General features: G+C 37.3%; 1 protein-coding gene across 7 annotated transcripts in view; it reads right to left on the reverse strand.

The window, feature by feature from the left end:
* The window catches only part of PCGF3 (polycomb group ring finger 3), a 56,244-nt gene that overhangs the window by 17,686 nt on the left and 15,321 nt on the right, over nt 1–23,237 (reverse strand). For 2 of the 7 annotated variants that reach the window (XM_056514006.1, XM_056514012.1), the window contains exon 2: nt 3,827–3,944. In XM_056514006.1, the coding sequence (XP_056369981.1) occupies nt 3,827–3,935 (109 nt within the window). In that variant the 5' untranslated portion in view covers nt 3,936–3,944. Of the gene's footprint in view, nt 1–3,826; nt 3,961–6,666; nt 6,732–11,249; nt 11,293–13,978; nt 15,644–23,237 lie in introns of those variants that run through there. The other 5 variants (XM_056514009.1, XM_056514007.1, XM_056514011.1 and 2 more) reach the window with 5 other exon arrangements.

The following is a 23,237-nucleotide window of genomic DNA, read 5'->3' on the forward strand; positions in this document are numbered from 1 at the left end:
CTTGGACTAGGTAAACACTAACTCCTCCTAAAATGAACTGGTTACAAGTTGGCTAATGTTCTGGCAGGTTTCAGCCTGAGCACAGCATCCAAATAAATGCCACTAGATGGCTTATGAAGGGCTGCATCCATCTAGGCTTGTTTTTTTCCTGGGGTCAGGTTAGGATTAATAAACTCTCCTGAAACTGGAAGTCTTTGAAGTAATGGACAGCATGGAAATGATTCTATGGTCTGAAACAATAGTATTACTAAAATTTTCCATTACCTTGGTTTTCCAGTATCTCTGATCTCTGTTTATCCAGATATTCAGGCACTGGTTGTGGACATGAACTGAGCTGTACATTTTTTGATTTCTTAAATGTATCAGAGAGGTTTCATCAGAACAGGAACAGACAAAGCTAATGCTCAATTTTTTACTTTAGTAGTTTCACTTCTCTTGATTTTTTTTCATTTCTGTATCTAGTTCAAGTTGGCCTTTTATCATCCTTATGAATCCAGAAGACGATACCTTTCATAATGTGAGGTTTTCCCTTCCATAACATAGGACAGCTTTCACATGTCAACACTAACAAAACTGGCATCACAAACACAAAGTTTAACAAGACCTGCCTGTATCATCTAGTATAGAAGTTTAATCAAGGAACATGCACAGACTAAAAAAAGACTTAAGACTCTTACTACTAATGAAGTTTTTAGCAACTGACTTAGAGGCCTACCTGTGACCAACAAGCTAAAAGAAATAATCAGGAATGAATATAAAAACACTTTTTTCTCTGAATTCAGTTTTACAAAAATTTGACCTGATCCTTCACAGGACTGGCCTTGGTCCTCCAAATTACTTCCACTGAAGAGCTCAAGAATTTCATTTACTACTGAAGAGCCTTTGAATGGCTGGAGATCAGGAAATTAGAGAAAAATTGAAAAGGTAAGAAAAATGTGCAGTTCTGAGTAGAACAGAATGAAAATTTCAAGGTGGTATAATTTAGAAGAGAATTCACTATCTCAACAGACAGGGTAATTTCATGATAGATGTTGCAAGGATGCTATTCCAGGAACATACATTATTACCATTATCTTACACAATACAAACAATTCCAAAATGTATGAAGTTTTGATAAAAAGACAGGACTCTCTGCCTCTTCTCACAAAATTAATTCTACAGGGCACTGGGTGAAGTAGTATTCATAAAATACAAACTGTCAAAATAAGGGAGAAACAAGCCAAAGAAAATCCTGCTGCCCCAGAGAAAACAGCAGAAATGGTAGTAAGGTGCATTTCCTGACTTGCAGCGAGCATTGTAGCACTGTGGATTAATCTACGTATTTCCTCCGAAAGCAAGTATAAGAGATGGTGCAGATGATATCAGCTATGGGGTATGTGTGAGGTTTTATTTTTAAAGAAAATAAAAAATTATCTCTCTCTAGCTCTCAGAGAGCCATGTTAAATTGTTACGATACTCATTTTGTATATACGTGTTGGGGGTTAGGTTTTCTTTTCTTTTCCTTGTCACCTGTGGAATTTTTCCCATTGCACTGCTCAGAAGCACTGATGGCTGGGTACCTGAGATGGACAAGGGGGAACTCCTTGGGTTTTTGGGAGTTTCTCTTGGAGGGACAGAGACACCATGAGATTAGAAGTAGGTAAAAGGAGAGTGGGGGCAGTTGCTAGCTCTTGCTTGCTCCTGGCTTCGGAAGAGGAGGGTCACTGCAACCACCGCCACAGCCTGGAGCTGCTGCTGGACCCCGCACCCCTGCCCGGCCAGGACATCCTGCCATTTCAGCTTCCAGTTTCCAAGCATCCTGCTGGAGCACCAGGACTGACACTGCCCCAGTGTTGGTGTACCAAAGCCTCTCTTCCATCCCTTCCGATCTAGGCACTGGGATCAGCTGCCCCAGGGGTTTCAGACCCAAAGCCTCTCCCATCCCTTCCTGTCTGGGCACTGGGATCAGCTGCCCCAGGGGTTTCAGACCCAAAGTCTCTCCCATCCCTTCCTGTCTGGGCACTGGGATCAGCTGCCCCAGGGGTTTCAGACCCAAAGCTCTCCCATCCCTTCCTGTCCGGCCCGGCCGCCCCCAGCGCTGCTCCCAGCCCGCCCCACAGCGCCCCCTGCAGCCACACGGGGATCATCGCACCCGCCCTGCCCGCCCGGGGCCACCAGCGCCCCTGCTGGCTGTGCTGGGAACTGCACCCAGGGAAAAGTGCCCGCGGCCGAGCGCTGAGCTGGGGTCCTGTTCTGGTTGGAGTTAATGCTGCAGCTGTTGCTGTTTTGTTTGCCTTGTTATATGTACTAGTAAAGAACTGTTATTCCTATTCCCATATCTTTTTACCTAAAAGCCTCTTAATTTCAAAATTGTACTAATTTGGAGAGAGAGGGCTTACATTCTCTCCAATCCAAGAGAAGCTTTTGCCTTCCCTAGCAAACACCTGTCTTTCAAACCAAGACAACACTCTTCTTACTAGCAGCAGTAAAGAAATTTGGGCAAAATTAAGCAGAAGTCTAAACTAAGCAGAAGTCTAGCTCTGAAAACAACACTATGGGAATTGAGATATGAAGATAGAAGGTTCTGGAAAGACCACAACGCAATCTTCTAAAAGTTGAAGGGCACTACAAGAGAGATGGTGACGGGCACATACATTTGTAAAGGGGCACATACTCACAGGACAAGAGGGAATGGCTTCAAACTGAAAGCCAAACTGAAAGATAGGTTCAGATTAGATATTAGAAAGAAATTCTTTACTGTAAGGGTAACTGGCACAGGTTGCCTAAAGAAGCTGTGGATGTTCCAACCTTAGAAACATTCAAAGCCAGGTTATATGGAGCTTTGAGGAACCTGATCCAGTACATGCTCATCCTGCCCATGGCCAGGGGATTGGATATAGATTCTAGAACTATTCTGTGGTTCTTGGAACCATAGAACAAACCATTCTACAATCCTAGATTCTATGACAACCTCCAGAATGACATGAAGTGTGTCAAGTACAACAAATTCATCAAGGCTGATAAACAGAACTTCTAAATGGAATATAACAAAAAACATAATCACGGATAAATCACGAACATTGCTTTTCCCCTTTGTCAGATATATAAGGTGAAGTCTGCTGACACAGTTGATGGAGACACAGTTACCAAATAATTGTCTTCCAAAATTCAGGAATAAGTCATTAAGCTAATAAAACAACATACTAGCTTTATCAAAATAAACATAAATGTTGTTGCAGAATAATTTTAAAACATAGGATTCATGGCAAGGTTCTAAGTCATCCCTCACTTACAGGAAAGTAGAAATTCAAAAAGTAATTTAACAACTAAAAACTACTTTATCCCAAAGTTATGGAATACAAGCTTATTTTAGGATACAATACAACACACTTGTTTCTTTATCGACAGACTACTCTGCTTTCTGCAGAGAAACAGGGGAAAATGAGACATGTGAAAGGCTCCAGGTGGAGAACATATGCTACATCAACTGTCACAGAAGAGACAACTAGGTATTCGAAATTCCTTTAGCATGAAGACAGACTGCATTCTTGAATATTTACATTACTACTAATTGTATACAGCTTCAAGTTTATGCAGCACAGCTTTAATGTTCCCTTCATTTACTTTGTTAAAAAAGCAAATCATCTGTTAAAGGAAAGCAGTCTGGTAAAGTGCATGCTATTTTTGCTGATGCATAATCGATACTTTCAATGTCAACTGAAAACCATTACAACATGTTGCATATCAAGTTTTTAAAATAAAAAAATCAATAGCAAAAAACTAAAAACCCAGAAAGAAAAAAAAAAAAAACACACACCAAAACCAGCAACTTTATACTTTTACTTACAAGTATGCAAGCATTCTGTTACAGTAGTAGCATCGATCAGGTATCCATTGCACAGACGACAGGTTATATGGGCATTAATGTCCCAAAGCTTAATCTTCCTTGTTAGCATCTTTGGTGTCTGCAGAAGAGACATATCATAAAGTAATACAGCTGTAGTCATTTGGGAATAAATGAGTAACTTGTGTTAACCCAGCTTCAGACTTCCGTACAACGTACATGGATGTGTGCGCACAGTGGTGGCACTAACTTTTATGTCACTTCACAGAAACTAAAAAATGTAAACCCCACACTATTCTGCAAGTCAGTACTGTAAGAGCATAGAAAACAGCCCTTCCAATATGCTACTAATAAGTCCCTTTACCAATCAACAGACTCAGATTTAAGGCAAAACCCTACCATCCTGGTAATCTGAGTCATCATATTCAGACTAATAATAATAATGATGGAAAACTCACAAAATATGGAGAGAGAAAATCCTTAAAGTAATTTCAGATTCAAGAGTGTTTTGACAATTGAAAAGTCAACTGTAAGGTTTAACCACACTTTTAAGTGTTTGCCTTGTGTCACTATGTTAAAGCATAATTTTGAATCTGTCTCTCAATAATGGGGCTGGAAAGTAAACCTTCTGAAATCCCTTTTATTTAAGCACAAGTTAATTAAAGACTACATTAAAGATTAAAATAATTTTATTGGCAGAGGAGCACTTAGTTGTGCTAAAACTTGAATTAGAAATGTTTCCTTTCTTTTGAGCATGGAATGGCACAAGCATCTTAAAAAGAAAAAAAAAAAAAGAAATCAAAAATGATAAAGCAAATTTAACTTTTTTTTGCAGCAAGCCAAATTGCTTAGTGAGAAAACACCACACAAAGCCAATACCTTTACGAATAAACTGTTATCTTTTAAACATAGCTGTATCATATTTTTCAAAATATTTTGAAAAGTGTATTGTTACAAAACTTGACTACCATTCTTAATCAATTAACAGAGTAGGCTATACTTGCTTACAACCTACAACATTTGGTTCTCATACTGCAGAAGTCACCAAATTACACTGTTTTCCTTTAAAGTGATTTTACTCTCCCTGACTCACAAATACTGGTTTTCATCTAGCTCAGTCTGGAATCATTTCAGGATTTGAATGGTGGCACACGTTCCCCAAGTTTCACACAGAAATATTGCAACAAGGTTGTCTGATCTTTAATTATGTCATCTTTTTCCTATGTTCAGTGAAGTAGCACTAAGAGAAAAGAACTATCAAATAGCAAACTTCCACCAATCTGAACTAGAGAAGTACCATATGTTCTCACTATAAACCATGGAGAAACATATCCAACACCCACTTATTCAAATCTGCATTGTCCTACACAGAAAGTACTAGGAAGACTTCCAGTTCTTACAGTTAAGAAGTAAACTATGGGGGGGAAAAAAAAAAAATCAAACTTACTTTACAGTATTTGAGATTTAATTTTAAATCTAGTGACCTCCCATTACATAAGAATAAAAGAGCAGCTTAGTTTTTCCAGTAGACAAAATAGGTGAGAACCTATACTTAGAAACTGAATTAGTTTTCCAAATTGTAGAATTTTTTTTAACCCTCTGAAAATCACATTAGATCCTTGCAAGTTAGTGCATTAGGTCATCAGTTAAAAGCTACTACATGAGTTATGCAGTAGTATGCAGTTATGTAGATTTCTGTGGTGCTGACAAAGACCTATTCAACATAACTGTTCAAGAAGAGCTCAAGCAATGGCATCAAGCCACTAGTTAAATAGAAAGTGAGCACATAGAAAACACAATTCATGACAGACAAAAGAGAAATTAGCCTACACAGATCCTGAAAAAGGCAGTATCAATACAACTCTAGTTACTTGTCTAGGCAGCAATTCAGAAGAAGGTGTTCAGGACAACCACAGGCAGAATCCAAGCACTACTAAGGCAGAAGAGCCAAAGACTTAACAGTGAAATCTGAAGCAAAGAAGTTGTTTATTTTCTAGAAAAAGATACAATTTTTCCTCAAGAAAGTAGAGATAAACACTGCCACTAGAAGAACTATCAGCAAACAAAAAAAAATTCAGATGGGGTATATAATAGAACCGTGACTGAATCATACAACAAAGGCAAAAATAATACAAAACACTAATAAAGCCCATTGTGCCAGGGGAAAAGAAAAAAAAAAGTTGATAGCAAGTATAATACACACTTTTCCAACTTTTTAGGAAAAAAAATCATACACATTTTGGCACTGGAAGAATGAGTATCTTCTAGACTATCAAGTGCAAGCCTATCAAATCAACCTTAGGAAAATTTCATACACCTTTGAAGGAGGACAGAAAGTCTCTCTCATTAGATGTTCAAAGGACTGAAAATAAGAACTACTGGAAGAAGCAACAGAAAGGTAACAGGTCTTTCCAGGGCAATAGACAAAAGGTGATAAAACCTACAGTAGGAGGAGATTTCTCCAGGAGGCCTGTCCCAAGCTGCTTCCTTGCAGCTACTAGAACAGGAAAAGGATCTCTTCTCTGCTTATGCAGAGATGCAGACATGGTTGCTTCAGCATACCTTGAATCTCCAATAAACAATGCAACTTTTAAGATCTGTAAGCAAGCTACCAGTGTCAGACTTTATTTAAGCCTGCATTTTGCACAATTGTGGCCCATGTCCTCTAGTCTTGGGAAAAAGAAGAACTTAGAATGCCCCTCTTGCTTTTCAAGTTAACCTGTTACAACAAGAGGACCTAGCAAAAATTTAAAAATTAATAAAAGTAAAATTTACAAAAAGCCATACCACTTCATTATCTATTTAGAAAGGTAGAGAGAAGCTTGCAAAAAAAGGCATATTACCAAGATGTCAGTTCAGTCAGATAACATAAATACTCAGAAAACTTGCAGAAAACTTGAATTGCTTCCTAGAGGGAAATAGAAAAAAAATTTAGCAGAACTAATGACACATATAAAGAAAAAACAGAGACATTAATGTTACAACCTCATATAAGAAATTAAATTCACTAATCATAGCAACTAATTAAAACCATAAAGTAATTCCACATTATGTAAAGTAATTCCACATTAATTACCTGCCTGTTCTGTATCACTTCAGAAGGAAGTAAATAACATAATTGCAGATTTCATCATCAACTATTTCTTTTCATTATTATTGCATTTGAAGATGATACACAGTCATACTAGGAAATACAAAGCTAAGCTACCACTCACAATGCTTAAGAAGAAACTCTCCATGTGGATAGGTGGTTAATACAAAATGTTTTCATGTTCCCATCTGGAATACATTAAATATCAGCTCAGAAGCGGTACTAGTCTACCTCAACCACACATCTGCTCTTGGGAAGGCATCCCAAGATACCTATGTTTCTACAGCCTGCTGCCAAACAAAAGTTAAGCACCACTTTTATCATATAAGGCAGCCAAGCTGTTATTACCCCACCAAAAAACCCCACACCAAACACTTATTTTAAGTAATAATATATAATCATAAATACACTGCTGCAGGAGAAGATTTGTGCATTAGACCTGGAGATTAGAAGCAAGTAGAAGGTATAAAATATTCTTAAGACATTAATGCTGACAAATACATCATAATTGATATGCCAAGTCCTATGTTATCTCAGCCCCAGCTTGTCATAAAGACTACTCATTATTTTAACATTAAGAGTACGGAATTTAAGTAAAAAGATATTTCTCAAATATTTAAGATTTTACATCAGTCTAATCACCCTGAAAAATTCAGTTTATTTGAGTTTATCAAACATACAAATACTGAGTTTATCAAACAAGCACCTGAAGACCTTAAAAGTTAGCCCTTTTTTAACTGCTGGCCTCCCATGAATGCAAGATGTCTTTTGACAAAATTTCAGTGTCCTTCAGAAGTCTCAGAATGTGTTTCTATCATTTAAGTAGACTCTTAAAGAGTTACTTTTAGCACATCAACATGTAGTAATGTAAAAGAAGCAAAGCACATTGCCAGGTGATGGATTCCTCTGAAGTATCCTGAATGAAGTGACATCCTTCTGCTTAGGCTACTGACAGCTTCTGCACATGCAACTTGTCCATGCCATTAATCTCACACAAACTGGAAGTAAACAGCAAGACTACATAACATCCAAAACATCAAGTTTGACTAAGAATCACACAACCTATTCTTCTATTTTTCAGATAAATCCAGGTCTCCCTTAAACACCTTCCCTTTGAAAAAGGGATATTTTTTCAAATCTGAATTCCAGGTAATATCTTTCACAGAACTCATCTTTCCCTTCTCAAACTGTTATATGCTGAAAAGAAAGATAAAAATGAATTCGCATACCTCCAAAACGAGAAATCTAATCTTAAAAACAAAAACTGCAGATGTCTAAACACAAATTCCCAAGAAACCGTGCAGCTCAAAAGCGCAGACATGGATAATACACTAAGCCACTTGGTCTGACCTCAGTTTACTCTGCTTTGAGCAGCTGGATTAAATTATATAGAATATCCTGAATTGGAAGAGACCCATGGAATCGTCAAGTCCAAATCCTGCCCTGCACAGGACATCCCTAACAATCACATCATATGCCTGAGAGCATTGTCCAAACACTTCTTGAGCTCTGTCAGGTTGGTGCTATGACTACTTCCCTGAGGAGCCTGTTCCAGTGCCCAGCCACCCTCTGGGTGAAGAACCTTTCCCCAATACCTAACCTAAACTTGCCCTGACACAAGTCATGCCATTCCCTCAGGTCCTATTACAAGTAACTACATCATATGATGCACATGATCTCCTGATGTCTTTTCTTACCTGAACTATCATACGATTCTATGAATTTACTACCTCTGCCTATCCATGTAACAAACAAGCTGAACTTCTTACTATATTGACTGATCTCAAATTGTTGATGACTGTTAGTCAATCATAATCACAAAGACACTAACTCAATGAAGTTAGCATGAGCTCAACATCTAAAACTGGCTGCTGTATTAAGAAAACACACAGAATCAGGTTGACTTTAAAGTCACACACACACTAGCTTGGCACAATAATAGAGCGATTTTAAGTTTACTTTGCCAAAGCACAACTGGGTTAACACATTCTTGCCTAAAAATATGTATTAAAGTATCAGACAAAAACATATCTCCCAATTGACACATTTTTTTTCCAGACTCTCTAGATTGCGTAGGATTTAGTAAGAATAGCAAGCCTCTAAAAGATACTATTTACATTTGCCTTATTTTGTAATGTGACCCAGCATGCACTGTAGAAGATGCATGCTCAAGAGCTTCTGAATCTTTCATAGGATCACAGTCAAATTCAGAAGCTAAACATGGAAAGCTATCATACTATATAAAAAAAAGGTAAATTCAGAGGACAGACCAAATTCTGAACATTTACAGTGTCATTTTCCAAAACTAATAGCTCATTTGAACACCTGCGAACCTCAGGCTCCCATGAGCTCACAGCAGTTAGCAAACAATAGAAAAATACCATACCTTAATTTAGTTTTTAAAAAGCCAAATCTCTGTAACACAGAAATTCTTATTTCTTCTAAAATAGATAGCTAGTTCTTCTCAGATGTACCTGCTGAAATAGTAGTCTATGAAAGCAAGCAGTCTCAAACTTTAAGAACTGTAAATAACTTTGAAACTCTCAATCCACTAACTGGACTGAAAAGAAAGCTAAAAATGAATTCACATACCTCCAAAACCTTATTTTGTACCATATTTACCTTATTTTGTATTTAGTCAACTAATGAACACTGGAGCCAAAACATAGTCCTTCTCCCTCAAAACTATGTGGCTGGAATGGTAAGAAGTCACTCCTCAGTTCTATAATCACTAAACTCTTCTCAATTCACCCAATTAAAAAAAAGTTAAAAAACCAACAAAATAACAAAAAAACCCCAACAAAACTAATAAAATACACATACACACACACAAAAAAAAAAAAAAAAAAAAAAAAAAAACAAAAAAAAAACCAAACCCAAAACAAATGCAAAAAAGACACACAACACACCAACCTGAGCCTCAGCTGTTTTTACAGGAAATGTAAAATTCATTAGAAAGTGTCCCTTCAGCATTTTACATGGATTCATAGGATAATGTTACAGATATAATACAAGTTGCTCTAATCCAACCTTGCACTCAAAGCAGGCCCACTTAAATTGAGTTACAGTAGGCTATTCCCGCTTTACTCCCAAAAATGTTCAGCAGCGAAGATTCCACAGCCTCCTTGGGCAATCTGTTCCAGGGCCTAACCATGCTCACTGGCAAAAAATGTTCCTACTGTCTCATAGGAATCTCCTGCATTGCAACTTGGGTACGATGCCTCTCATCCTACAAGTGTGCACCTCCAAGCACAGCACAGTACCCTCATCTTGCTTTCTATTCACAAGTTGTATTGAACATAGCAATAATATCTTCCCTAATTCTTAGCATCACTTTCTTTAGGACTTTTGTAACTACTGCATAAAAAAGAGTAACACTGAAATCTTACTCAATAGCTGAAGAGCCACTCTTACCCCAAGTCGTTAGTACTTCATCCTGGTTATTATTTTGGAGGCAGAACAAATCAGTACTGCTCTGCTCTCGAGAAATAGGAAGCCCTCTGAAGGGCTTAAAAAGAATTGAGAAATCCTGTTTTAAAAAGTTAAGAAAAGGAAATACTCGCACCAATCATTCTCTTACAAAGACTGAGCCTACTTTTCTAACATATGCCACCACATCTGCTTGAAATGGATGGGAGACCTGCTAGAAGAATTCCATTTTGAAGAGACTGTTTTCTTAACAGCTGCCAAGCAGTGAATTATTCAGGAACAACATACCAACAATGGAGAGAGAAGAGACACTTTCTTTCAGTGCTGGAACATAAAGCCCCAAACAAACACAGAAAATGTTCCAAACATTCAGCTAACATGAAAAAAGATAATTTGCAAAAAGATTAGTATTTCTTCATCTTGGTTTCAGCTGACATTATTTTAAACAACACTGCTGGCACAATGTTAGCCTCTCACTATCTGGAAGTCTTACAAAACCTCAAAAAGGGACATTCACAAAACGTGAACTATATTCCCAATTAAAAAACAAGCAAACAAACAAACCCACACACACAGTCAGGAGAGGCTTAAAGGAGATATGCATATTTCAGGAAGTCAATTAATTTTGTTTGTGCTTCATCCACTTCGTCCACTAAGGCAATGTTCACTTAAGATGATCAAGCAAAAAGTTAAGCAATGTATTGCAGGCCTCTCTAATAAAATTGTGTCACTGATAAGAGAAGCCTGCATATCTTATTGCAAGATTTCAGATTTCAGAGAGAAGTCAGCACTGAAACTATTATTCATGCAAGATTAGAGAGGATCACCAGATGGACTCCTCAGAAGTACAGCCTTATCATTTATACAGAAATCAGTCCAGAATATTATAGCCTACATGAGGCATACCTCTTAAAACAGCATTTCTTTTCAGAGTCTGCCATCCAGAGACCTGAAAAGACAGAAAAATAGTCTGAAAGTTAACATCCAAAATTCCTCAAAATACAGCTGCCACAAAGAAATACTCAGCTCACTAAATTCACCTAAATATTAGTTATCTCTATTAATTTAAGATAACAGTGGGGGAGAAGCACCTGTAAGCAAGAAAAGGGGGAAAAATTTGATCCTCAGGAAAAAAGAAAGAAAAAGAAGATTTAACACAGTCTCCAAGTAGACAAGGAAAATGGCTCAAAAAAAAAGTCCTAAGAAGTCCTGTTACCATGTGATGGGAAAAGAAAAAGAAATTCATTATCTTCAAAAATGACAGGAAAAATAACCAACTAAATAAGCAGAACTCTTGAACAGTAACCTATGGACTAGAAAGTCTGTAAGAAAAGAAAATATTTTGAATTGAAGATGCACATTTAGATGAGCAAGTTTCAGTTTTCAAGCTATGTTTTCAAGTATTCTGCTTTTTGTATCTTAATCTTCCACAATACTTTCAAGGAAATAATTAGTATTTCCAGAATCGCTAGGTATTTGCGAGAATAAAATTATATTTAAAACAACAGTAAAAAATAAGACCTTTATTCTTTGGCTAAAGAATAGGTAAGTTCGACAGAAGAAGCAATTTTTCCTTTTGATTTACACAGGGAAGATTCAGCTGTTACAGAGACAGGTAAAGAGTACTACTAGTTCCATCTCCCTGCTCCAAAAAATTAGAGGCAAAGCCTGTAGTTACTGATTTTGCTGTTATATTGCTAAAGGAATTATGAAAACAATGACAAAACAAGATGTTAATGATAACACTTGACAAAAACTTCAGAACAATGCGAATAAAAATCTGTTTGCAATTCCACTGCGAAGTTCTTTGATTGAATTCAGAATTAAAAATTACTATTAACTGAAAGCAATTTGAGTTGCAAGAGATGCTCTGTCGTTGGAACGCACAAAAAAGATCCCCACAGAGGACACAAAGCCTCTCATATAGTAGAATAATCTCCTTGAGACTTTGTCATTTAACAGATATATTTCTCCAGAAAAATGTGGAGGACAGAACAGTTACTTTGTTTCTTGGAATAACCAGGACGAGTAACAGAATATCTTGGGGTAACCAGGATACTCTGCTTCTAAAGAAATCAGTTCAGAGGCTTATCACCACTCCAAAAGCACATCACAACATGACCTTGAGTAAGAGTCCTCCAAAAGGACTTATCATGCATCTTCCCTCATTGCTGGTGGAAGAGGACAAGATTACACTTTGGCTCGTGGAAGAAGAAAAAAAAAATCAACAATCAATTATTTTTTTTGTGAGAAAAAAAAAAATCAACAATCAAATTGGTCCTAAATCATCACCATATTCTTTGTTCTAGTTACAGCGTGAGAAAAAAAGCTAAAGACAGGGAAATTCTGTTACTTTTTAGATCTAGATGGTTGCTGGAGACTGAGCAAATGGATCATTGTGCTGATCCTATAATAATTTAGAAGTGAGTACTAAAACTTTCTTTAAAGAATTTCTTAATTACTGTGATTGCTTCTAACAACTTGTGAGTTTATTGAATTTTAAGTGTTGTTAGTACCATAAAGCTTTGTAAAGCAAAACAGGAAGTTATTCTTACCAAGTACAAATCCAGAACTGAAGTGAATGGCAGACTTACAAACCACAACTTTGCTCTATTTTAACAGAATAAACATATATACTTTTCTTTTGCTGAAACATAGCACAATAACGTTAATTCATTAAAAAGCAGAAGTGGGGAAACCCTGAGGAATACAGCTAAATGTAGCAAATAATAACAATTTTGCTTAATAATTGCTGAAAACTACTAAAGTCATACAGCAACAAAAGCTGAATGACAACAATACTGGAAGCAGCAGGTGTACTTCAATTCACAAGGACAGTGTATTTAAGGTCAAAGTCACAGCTCTAAGAACAAAGTATTAAAACAATAGAACTGTTTAGATTCAAAACTAAGTGTGGACAAGACAATTCTCAAATCTGAAGCTTATGATTGCATGGCTTACATCGAGCATAAGCATCTCATTTTTTGCTATCAGCTGCACACTGGTGAAACTCAGTAGATAAACTTAGATTTTCAAGGAGTTGAATTAAAGTGCAGAAAAAGAATGCAGCCCCTTGCATTCAGTTTCATTATTCTCAAAGATGACAAATAAATATTGATACATTAACATTTTAAATATTAATTTAAATATTAACATTAAATTCTTAAGTATTATTATATACATTCAATTTTAATATCTCTTTCTATCTAATTCCACAAACTATACTAGCTGAACAGGCCTGGAAACACCTTATTTCATAACAACAGAATTTAAAAATGGCTCCTGATATTGTGAGCACAACTGTGCAACAAGAGAAACAATGCAATTATTTATCAGTTATTAGAACTAAGTCTAGTTCACACTTCATCACAATGCAAGTAAAGTGTCCTATAGTCATGAGGTTAGAGATTATGAAGAGATAAAAGCACTGAATTTGTCTTTTTCAACTAGCTGGTTTGAAACAAAAAGTCTGCTATTTTAATCAGTTACAATAAAAAGATAGAAGTTGTTCATGACAGAATAGACAGACCTCTGTTCCACAATGAAATATATTTAAAAGTAACTTCTTAGAATAATATGCTGACTTGCAACAGATGAAGAGTAATAGCTAAATTAAATTAATTAAAAAGCCTCACCAGCTTAAAATAAAGTATCTTCTTCTTTTTCAAGTTTTTCCATTGTAGGGCAAGACACTTATCAGTCAGAAATTCACTTCAAGAGAACTGGAGAAGCAGTCATAGTCCTACTTCCATTGCTAGAAATGTCAATACAGCCTGTACAGTATTCTGAAGAAGGATGAGGATATTACCTCAGGTAAGCAACTTAAGATGCAGGACACAATTTCAACAGACGGAAGAACAAAGAAAACAGTACTGTGGCTGCTATGGCTTCAGGTGCCAAAGTTTTTTATTTCAACTGTTGTCAGATGTATATATTGAACTTTTACTTTGAAACAATATATAAGCAACTTAGAAAAGAGCACAGTGACTTCAAACACTAGCAGTGAGAAGTCTGTGCTAGGTTTAGCAAAATGCAGTAACAGAAAATAATTTATCTTTCAAATTGAGTTTTAAAATATTGTAAGCTCCAATAAAACTCTTTTATTGCAAAATACTGTTTCATAAAAGAATCTACTAGAAACAAACGTTTCTGTTGAGCAAAAATAAATAGAAAAAAGATTTAAATTTGCTGTAGCAAGCCTTGTTATGAGTACATGTACATATTTTTATTACTTAATTCAAGAGAATAATTACATGCTAAGGCAGAAAATATATCCATGTACTTTTTTTAGAATCATGCCAGCAATTTTCCTCATCTCAGTGGAATTCCTCACAAGCAGTTTCTCTCATTCCTGGGAATGTCCTAACACCACTAGATGGCATCAGCACTCTACTTTCAGTAAAGCAGGTAGCTGTACCTTAGTAACCGAACACACAAATACACAGGACTGCCCTAAAACAGAAAAAATAAATTAAAACAACACATTCACCAGCAGTCTCACGATGGAGACTTACAGATCCTGCTGTGACCCTGGCACCCATCCAGATTCACGTGGTCACCCCAACAGTCAGTTCCTCCTGTATCCCTTCTACACTCTGGTTTGTCAGTAGCACTCACTCACTTTACTGTAATTGCTGGCACTATGACTGTAGATTCAGCCAAGCACATCACTAAACCATGTCACTTAGTACCCCATCTACACATCTTCTAAATACCTTCAGGTTCCAACACTGTCCTGGACAGCCTGGTTTGATGCTTGACCACTGTTTCAGCACAGAAATGTTTCTGAATATCCAGTCTAAACCCCACCTGGCATAGTTTGAGGCCACTTCCTCTTCTTGTATCACTTGCTACCTAGGAGAAGAGACTGATCCACACATGGCTACAGCTCCTCTCAGATGGAGAGTGAGAGAGTCTCCCCAAGCCTCCTTTCCTCCAGACTAAACAACCTCAGCTCCCTCAGCTGCTTTTCACTGGACTTGTGCTCTATACCCTAGATCAACTCCACTGCTCTTGTCTGGACTTACTCCAGCACCTCAGTGTCATTCCTGTAGTGAGGCTCCCAGAATTGGACACAGAACTTGAGGTATAGCCTCACCAGTGACAAATACAGGGGGAAAAATCACTGCCCTGGTCCCACTGCCCACACTATTGCTGATAAAGGTCAGGAGCCATTGGCCTTCTTGGCCACCTGGGCACAATCCTGGCTTACGTTCAGCCACTGTCCACCAACATCCCCTGAAAGCTTTCCAGCCACTCTGCCCCCAACTTGCACTGCATGTGGTTGTTTTGATCCAAAGGCAGGACACGGCACTGGGCCTTGTTCAGTCTCATACCACTGTCTCAGCCTACCAATCCATCCTGTCCAGATAACCCTGCAGAGCCTTCCTGCCCTCCAGATCATTACTCTCACCCAATTCAGTGTCATCTGATGGCTGACTGAAGCAGCACTTGATCCACTGACACAGGTTGTTGATAAAAACATTAAATAGAACCCAGTACTGAGCCCTTAGGAACACCACCTGTGACCAACAGCCAGCTGGATTTAATTCCATTTCCCACCAGTCTCTAGGCTGGCCATCCAGAGAGCTTTTTACCCAACAAAGAATGCTTTTCCAAGCCATGAGCAGCCAGTTTCTACAGAATACTGTGGGAAACAGTGCCAAAGGCTCTACTGAAGTTCACATAAACAAGATGAGCCTTCCCCTCATTCACTAAGTGGGTCACCTTGTCACTGAAGGAGATCAGGTCAGTCAATCAAGACTAAAAACTAGGTCAATACAAGGCCTGTGTACAAGTTATCAGAATGCACTTACCTTTGATAAAGTGACTAGGAAGAAAATCACCATGCCTTCCTAATCTAAGCTAACATCCACATCTATTTTGTTTTAATGTATCCTAGTACTCGAGAAGAACAAGGCAGGTGGGGATGCTGGGACATTTCACTGTTCCTTAATAAATCAGGAACTTTCTTTAGCAGGGATAAGTTTATAGGACACAGGAAAGTTAATGGATTTATTTCCAATAACTCATATTATTACATGCTTGCATCAAAGGTACTAATTCCAAGAACAATGCTTACCAAAGACATCCACAAACCCTGAAAAAACATGTAAGAAAAAGGGAAGGTGATAGAGAAGAAAAGTTGGAGCAATACTTAAAGCTCTAGACTAGCACATTTTTCTCCCTGAAATATTTCCCAAGTCTAAGTTGACTTGTTTCAAGCACAGCTTAAAGGAAATCACGAAAGGGGAAAAAAAAAACCCAAACAAAAAACCACCCAAGGATGAAAACCCCACTTTATTTTGCACACAGCAAGTAAAAGCATCCTCAATACAGACATATTAAAATGTCTAATTTATACACGAGCATTGCTATTGCCACAAGAATACTAGAGAAATCTTTTTAAAAAACAAAGCTCATAATCCTAGTTTTAAAATGACTGTGTGAGCTGGTAACTGAAAAGGCTGTTTAGGTTTTGTTATTTGTTATTTTTTTTCATTTCTAGTCTTGCTTCTGGAACTAAACAAATGACAGAAATGTTTTTTTCTCCCTTCCTGCAACCAGTTGGCAACCCAAATAAGCTCTATCTGAACACTTCCTATATCTGAAAATTTCCTATACATAGGAAGCATAACCTGATCCTCAGTATTACTACTCAAGAGACGGATGAGCTTTACGCTAGACAGAGTTTTGGTCTAGAAGTTGTAACTATTCACTAGCCAATTCACATTTCATACTCATGATGAAAAGACAAAGAGCTGACAAGTCAACCAAAGCACAAATAATGGGATCTTTGGTCAACTAATTCGCAATTAAGCCTGCCACATTATTTTAGAGAACTTAGATCATGATTAATGGTAATGTCAGGTATCAAGTAATACAAAACAAAGTCGTCTTCGATGCCACACCACTTTGATAAAAACATCCTTGAAAATGACCACATAGTATTTATTTCTTTGATCTCAAGAGAACCTGGTTCTTTTTTTGAGGAGACTTGACTAACGGGTTAAAGAGAAGGCAGGAGAAATAGCAATATAGTTGAAGTCTAAGTGACTGAGTGACTCAAAACTGGGTCCCAACACCCCTTCACACAAATTTTGGTAACATTTTCTGTCATTTCAACTTGAGAATGAAATTATGAACATAAAACACCACCTCCTCCCAGCTGTCACAGGAATTAACTTTCTTAGAAAATTCATAGGTCATAAGTACTACTAAAATTTTTAACATATTAAAAATAAACTTAATTTCCCACACACAAAGTCATCAACACAAACAACAACAAGAGCCAATCAATGTCTTTGGCAAATATCTTAAGAATCTCATTTACTAGACATATGTTTAATACTAGGGTTGAATACAATGATATTTTGATAAAAGTTTTTTTTTTCCAGTATTTTCTCTTACACATTGCTTAGATTTGGAGTCCTTATTAAAATTAATTGACTGCATTAGAGTTCTGAACCACGAAGCAACCTGTTAAATTTAGCTTAAAAATGGTTGCAAAACTGATCCATCAATGTGTTTGCAGTCAGAGATAAACAAATACCAATATCATCAAAGTTAGTGTTCTTTAAATTTTCAACTGACAACAGATGCTTATAAAGCACTAAATTAAGGAATATATATTGAAAATCGAGTAAGCCTTATTCCACTAATAAAATCAACTAAAGAAAATAAACACCTATTTTTCAGAAAAATGGCAAAACTAGAGAGTTGTTATACACAGTATTTACTTTAAAAACACACCTACATCTTCACCTACCAATAACATAATAGAACACTTAGACATAATCTAAAAAAAAGAAAGACATAATCCCTGCACTGAGATTCATATTTCATTTTCAATAGCTATTGAGTTTCATTAGATTCATCATAGATTTGAACTCATAGATGCAAAGACTTATCAGTATAAAACCCCCCATGGATAGATGGACAGTGCCTTATACCTGAACATGTGAAAGCACAGGCTTCAAACATTAACAATAATTAATGCAGCCATAATCAGATAGAGACTAATCCAAAGTGTATAATGGACCAACTTAAATAGCCATGGCCTGCCTTAAGTGCAATGTTGTAAGCCACTAAGTAAAGCATCTTCGTAAAGCATTTTCAATTCTAAATGAACATTTTAAGGAAGAATGGCATGAAACTGGACCAAGTATCAGAACACTGTGTGAGTAAAAAAAACCCCTGTCTTTCCTGTATTCACCTATCACATCTTGGTCTGAGAGGGCTGTATGAATGTTACTTAGAAGATAAGGGGAAAACCGAAATAATTATTTAAATGAAATATAAACTGGAAAGAAACCACATGCACAAACTATACAAGAGCTACATTTGGCTTTAGAAAGAAATACAGTGAGCTTTAGAAAAATGTTCCCAAATGTCTGAAAAACTCTTATACTTCAGATAATGGCAACATAATCAGGCACTTTGTTTACTTAAGGACAGTGGGACATTGAAATTAAATGAATTATCCAGACAGTGTTTCAGGCTTTTACAGTTTCTCCAAGATGGAGCCTTTGATACAAGGTCACAGCCAATACAGGAAAATGACAATAAGTGTGTTTTTTTCTTCTCAGCATGCCAGCTGCAGAAAAACAAATGCAAACAATATCATACCCTCAACTCTAGCTTGCAGCACAACCATCATTAAATCCCTCCCATAAAGATCACCTGTAACCTCTCCAAAACTTTATTATAGAAGCCCACTAAAGAGTTTTGTTGCAGGACTACACCATGAAGAAAGAAAATGAAAGTGCCTTTAAAATTATAAATGGGAATTCAATAAAGCAGAGAAATAAGCACTCTGCTTCTCTATAGGAAGCTGGAGACAGATTTTGGCATTAGCTGCCTTCAGCTCTGAAGGCAAAAGCAAACACAGTGCAAAGAAATTAAAGACTAAGGTTTTCCTGACGTCAAGCAATTATGATTAAAAATTGTCTTATATTAATATGCATTAAGCACCAATACTAAATCAGAGCTGGCATTTTAAAAGGTTCTGTTTAGGAAGAAGAGCAATGAGAGTGAAAAGTAAGAGAACGGCAGATTTTTAAAGTAAGGAACATGTACATACACACCAAATGCAACAACCTGGCCTACTTACTTGATTGCTTCCCACCTACCATCACAACTGTCAGCCCCAATGCGTTATTCCCCATATCCTTCCTCCTCCACTTTTTCCACTGCCTCAACATTTCTAAGAGTCAGACAAGGGATAAACAAGTATAGCTTCCACAAAGACACACTAGAAGTGTTATTACAGAAGAGATCACATTCCTATAGTTCATCAATAGGAAGCTTTTCAAGAGGCAACAGACAGCAGGCTTTTCTTATCAGAAATAAAACATGATAATGAACATAATGTAATACATTATATGAGAATTTTTATAGGTAATTGTAGTTCTCTTTCAATCAGAGTATTAACTCAAAAAAGTTATAACAAGGTAGAGTTACACTGCTTTTACTAGAGCTTGTAAGTTACAATACAGATTTCACTGTAAAAATGATAACTTAAAATTAATATTCAACATTTATTGAAACTAATCCAAAAACTGCTGCTGTTACAAAAGGATTTTAAAAAAAAAAATTTAAAAAAAAAGGGCAGCTGACTACTGGAAAAAACATTCATTCTAGAGAAAAAAACATTAATTATAAAGACCATGTATTCCTATAGCTAGCCAAAAATGTACAAAACATAAGATAAATCCAGTTCTCAGAGTACTTTCAGATTGGCTAAATTCTTTTCCCTATTATTTTACTGAAATGTATTAGGATACTAGGGTTTGGAGAATTGTTTGTTTATATAGTGGTTCACTATTTTGTCTCAAAGCAGTCGTCTCAAAGGCAGCACACTACAGTCAGTACTCCTAAATTGTATTGAATTTATGTATTAATAACATAAAGCTAGACTATAAACTTCAATAAAGGGGATACTAAGGTGATTAAACTCTTCAAGGTTCCTTGATGACATTTAAAATGGCAGTAAGCATACTACCCGAAAAATACAGGAATATTTAGCATTGTGAATTCGTGTAATTTAAATTTGCTTTTTCCACATCTTCTTCATTGGGCACTAGGAGGCAACAGGCTAGTCAGCCAAATTTCAGATGCAAGATACTGAACTGCATTAGTATGGGACCCTAATCACCGGGATCTGATTTACAAGCTTTTGAACTAATACTGAATTTCTGTATCTTGGGAGGAAAAGGATCTGGCAAAAGATCTGCAATGAGCAGCAGAGCATCTGGAGACTCAGACTGAGAGCATATGAGGTGGCCCTACTGCAACAGCACAAAAATTTCTAAGTTTTGTTGTGCCTTCAGTGCCAGCTGCTAAGGGAAACCTGATTCTTTCCTTTTCTGCTCCAGCTTTCTGAATCATTCACTCCTTTTAACCACTGAGACAAATAATGTAGTGGGCAGAGTAGGAGTCAGCAGCACAAAACCAGAGGGAAAGCAAGGGCAAGACAAAAAAGTTTTGAAAACAACAAAACACCCTTAAAATTTGGTGTCCTGTACTGGTTTTGGCAGTGCTTGTACTCAGTATCACTGAAATTAAGGATGTGTACTGTCCTGGGTTGGTGTTGTCTGCTCCTCTCCCGCCCCCACACCTCGCTGTCTGCATGGAGCTGCCGCTGGTGCCCTTTCCCCCCCCCGGGGGGGTGGTGCCCCGGGGCTGTGCTGCTTGGCTTGCTGCTGCTGCCCGGCTGCTGCTGCTGCTGCTGCTGCTGCTGCAGCTTGCTGCACGCTGCTTCTGCCCCGCTGCTGCCCGGCTGCCGCTGCCCTGCTGCTGCTGCTGCTGCCCCGGCTGCTGCTGCTGCTGCTGCTGCTGCTGCTGCCCCGGCTGCTGCTTTCTTCCCCCCACCCTTTCTCCCCTTCAGCTCCAAGATCTGTACCGGCTCCGGACGGGACCTGAGCATCAGAGACTGCCTCCGGAGCCTGCCCAAGAAGCTTCTCGCCCTTCCCAGCAGCGACCGTCTCTCACTTCGGTGAAAACGTTTTTTGCCATCTGGGATTGTACTTTCCTGTTGCTGGGAAGTGTTCTTCTTTTGTTTGTTAATAAATAGGTTTTTTCCACTTTTCCCCCCGAGTAAAATTCTTTCCGAGCCCAGTGGGGGGGAGGAATTGTGAGGGGGGCTTATTCTGGGGGGCTCCTTTGGAGGTTCTCCCCCAGGTTTGTCCTAAACTTGGACATGTACTTAACTATAATGTCAGTTATTACACTATTAAGCACATTTAGAAAGAGGATGAGATTTTTTTTCCAAGAATGTTATGCCCTTCTTTTACACACTCCAACAGACTGAGTACCATCTCCAGGAAAAAGAAAGGTACTAAATATAAAGAGTCATATAAATATAAAGGACAAAGAATTATTCTTTGCAACTTTTGTGCTCATCTGTTAATAGGGAGGGCATGTTTTTTAAAACTCACTTGACTGTCACATGCAAACACCTAATTTGCAGTTTATATTTCAGCCCAGCCACTACCTTGCCCGCCACAGAAACCATTTTGACACAGTTGCTTTCAGGAACAGCAAGTATTCAATGTATCTATGTGGAATCATGTCATGGTAACGTAAGCCATTTCCATTTCATTCTGGTAAGGCTTAAGCAGCTGCAGCATAAACAGAGAACTACAATAACAGGAAAATGAGGAAACACTGTCTCAAAGCAGATGTTTCATTTGGTAACAGAAAACCTAAGATAATTTCATGCATTTGTAATATAATCCAACTAGAAAAGGTGTTTTAATGGTCTCAAAGTTCTAAAATATCAGTTATTATTTGTTTTTATTTTGGTGGATTTTTTAAAAATCAAATGGACTTACTACTGTATTTGTGGTTTATTGTGTATTATCATTACATAATACCTGTATGTACAAAAAGTCCTATATAGACTAATAAGGTATATATTTAAAATACAATTTACTTTGCTTAGAAAAGCTTTTATAAATTACATTGTAAATAAATTTTCTTGCAAGAAAGATATTTTGTTGCACTTTACATTAGAAAACATGTTTCCTTAACTGACATTTAGCTTGTCTTGATTAGCAGAACTTTAGAATTTCATCACTGTACTGTTCAAAGCACCTCCCAATAATCACATTAAAACAGTATCTTCCATACAGGTAGTGCTGTTTCAAAGCTTAGAGATGCTTTGGGAATAACTCAGATCTGTGGATGGACTTCTGCAGGACTGCTAAATTCACTTATTCACAGGAAGGTTAATGGAGAACTTGAGAATGCTCAAGCAAAGAGGATGCACTGCACGGTGAAAACTGAAATTTGTTTGGCAGCAAAACACCACTAGCTTGGCTCCACAGTCTGAGAAACCACTTCCTCCAAAACTCTTAATTTAGGTGCTTTCCAGACCCTTCCAATTAGAACATTCTTAGTTGTTCAGAACATGAGATGCTCATGACAAGATCCTGACACAGTCCTAAGAAAAAAGCATCAAATACAAGGAGACAGAAAAATATTTGTGCAGCAACAGATAAAATTCTCTGCAAGACAGCTTGAATAAAAACATCTGTCTGGCAAGATTTTATCCTACTAAACATTTTCCAGCTTCTGACAAAGAAAAACTGATTTAATGACATTCAAATTACTCTTTACATTCTGCTATTTCCTTTTTTAGTGCTGAGGTCAGTTCCAATCAACATGCATTTACAAGCATGGATAAAACCGGGAAGCAGAGTGTCAAAGTTTCTAGTCTCAAAATATTATAAAAGCAAAGCATTATTGCAGAAGTGAGCTTATTTTCTGTAATGAACACCACTATGACCACTAAATAAAATCTGTCTCATTATCAGAAATCAAAATCACTGCTAGAGGCAGGAGGATTTTGAAGAAAAGACTACTATTGAGTGCTATCCCAGATCAAGTCTT

Source organism: Oenanthe melanoleuca, chromosome Z (assembly GCF_029582105.1).
Source record: "Oenanthe melanoleuca isolate GR-GAL-2019-014 chromosome Z, OMel1.0, whole genome shotgun sequence".
Taxonomy (NCBI): Eukaryota; Metazoa; Chordata; class Aves; order Passeriformes; family Muscicapidae; genus Oenanthe; species Oenanthe melanoleuca.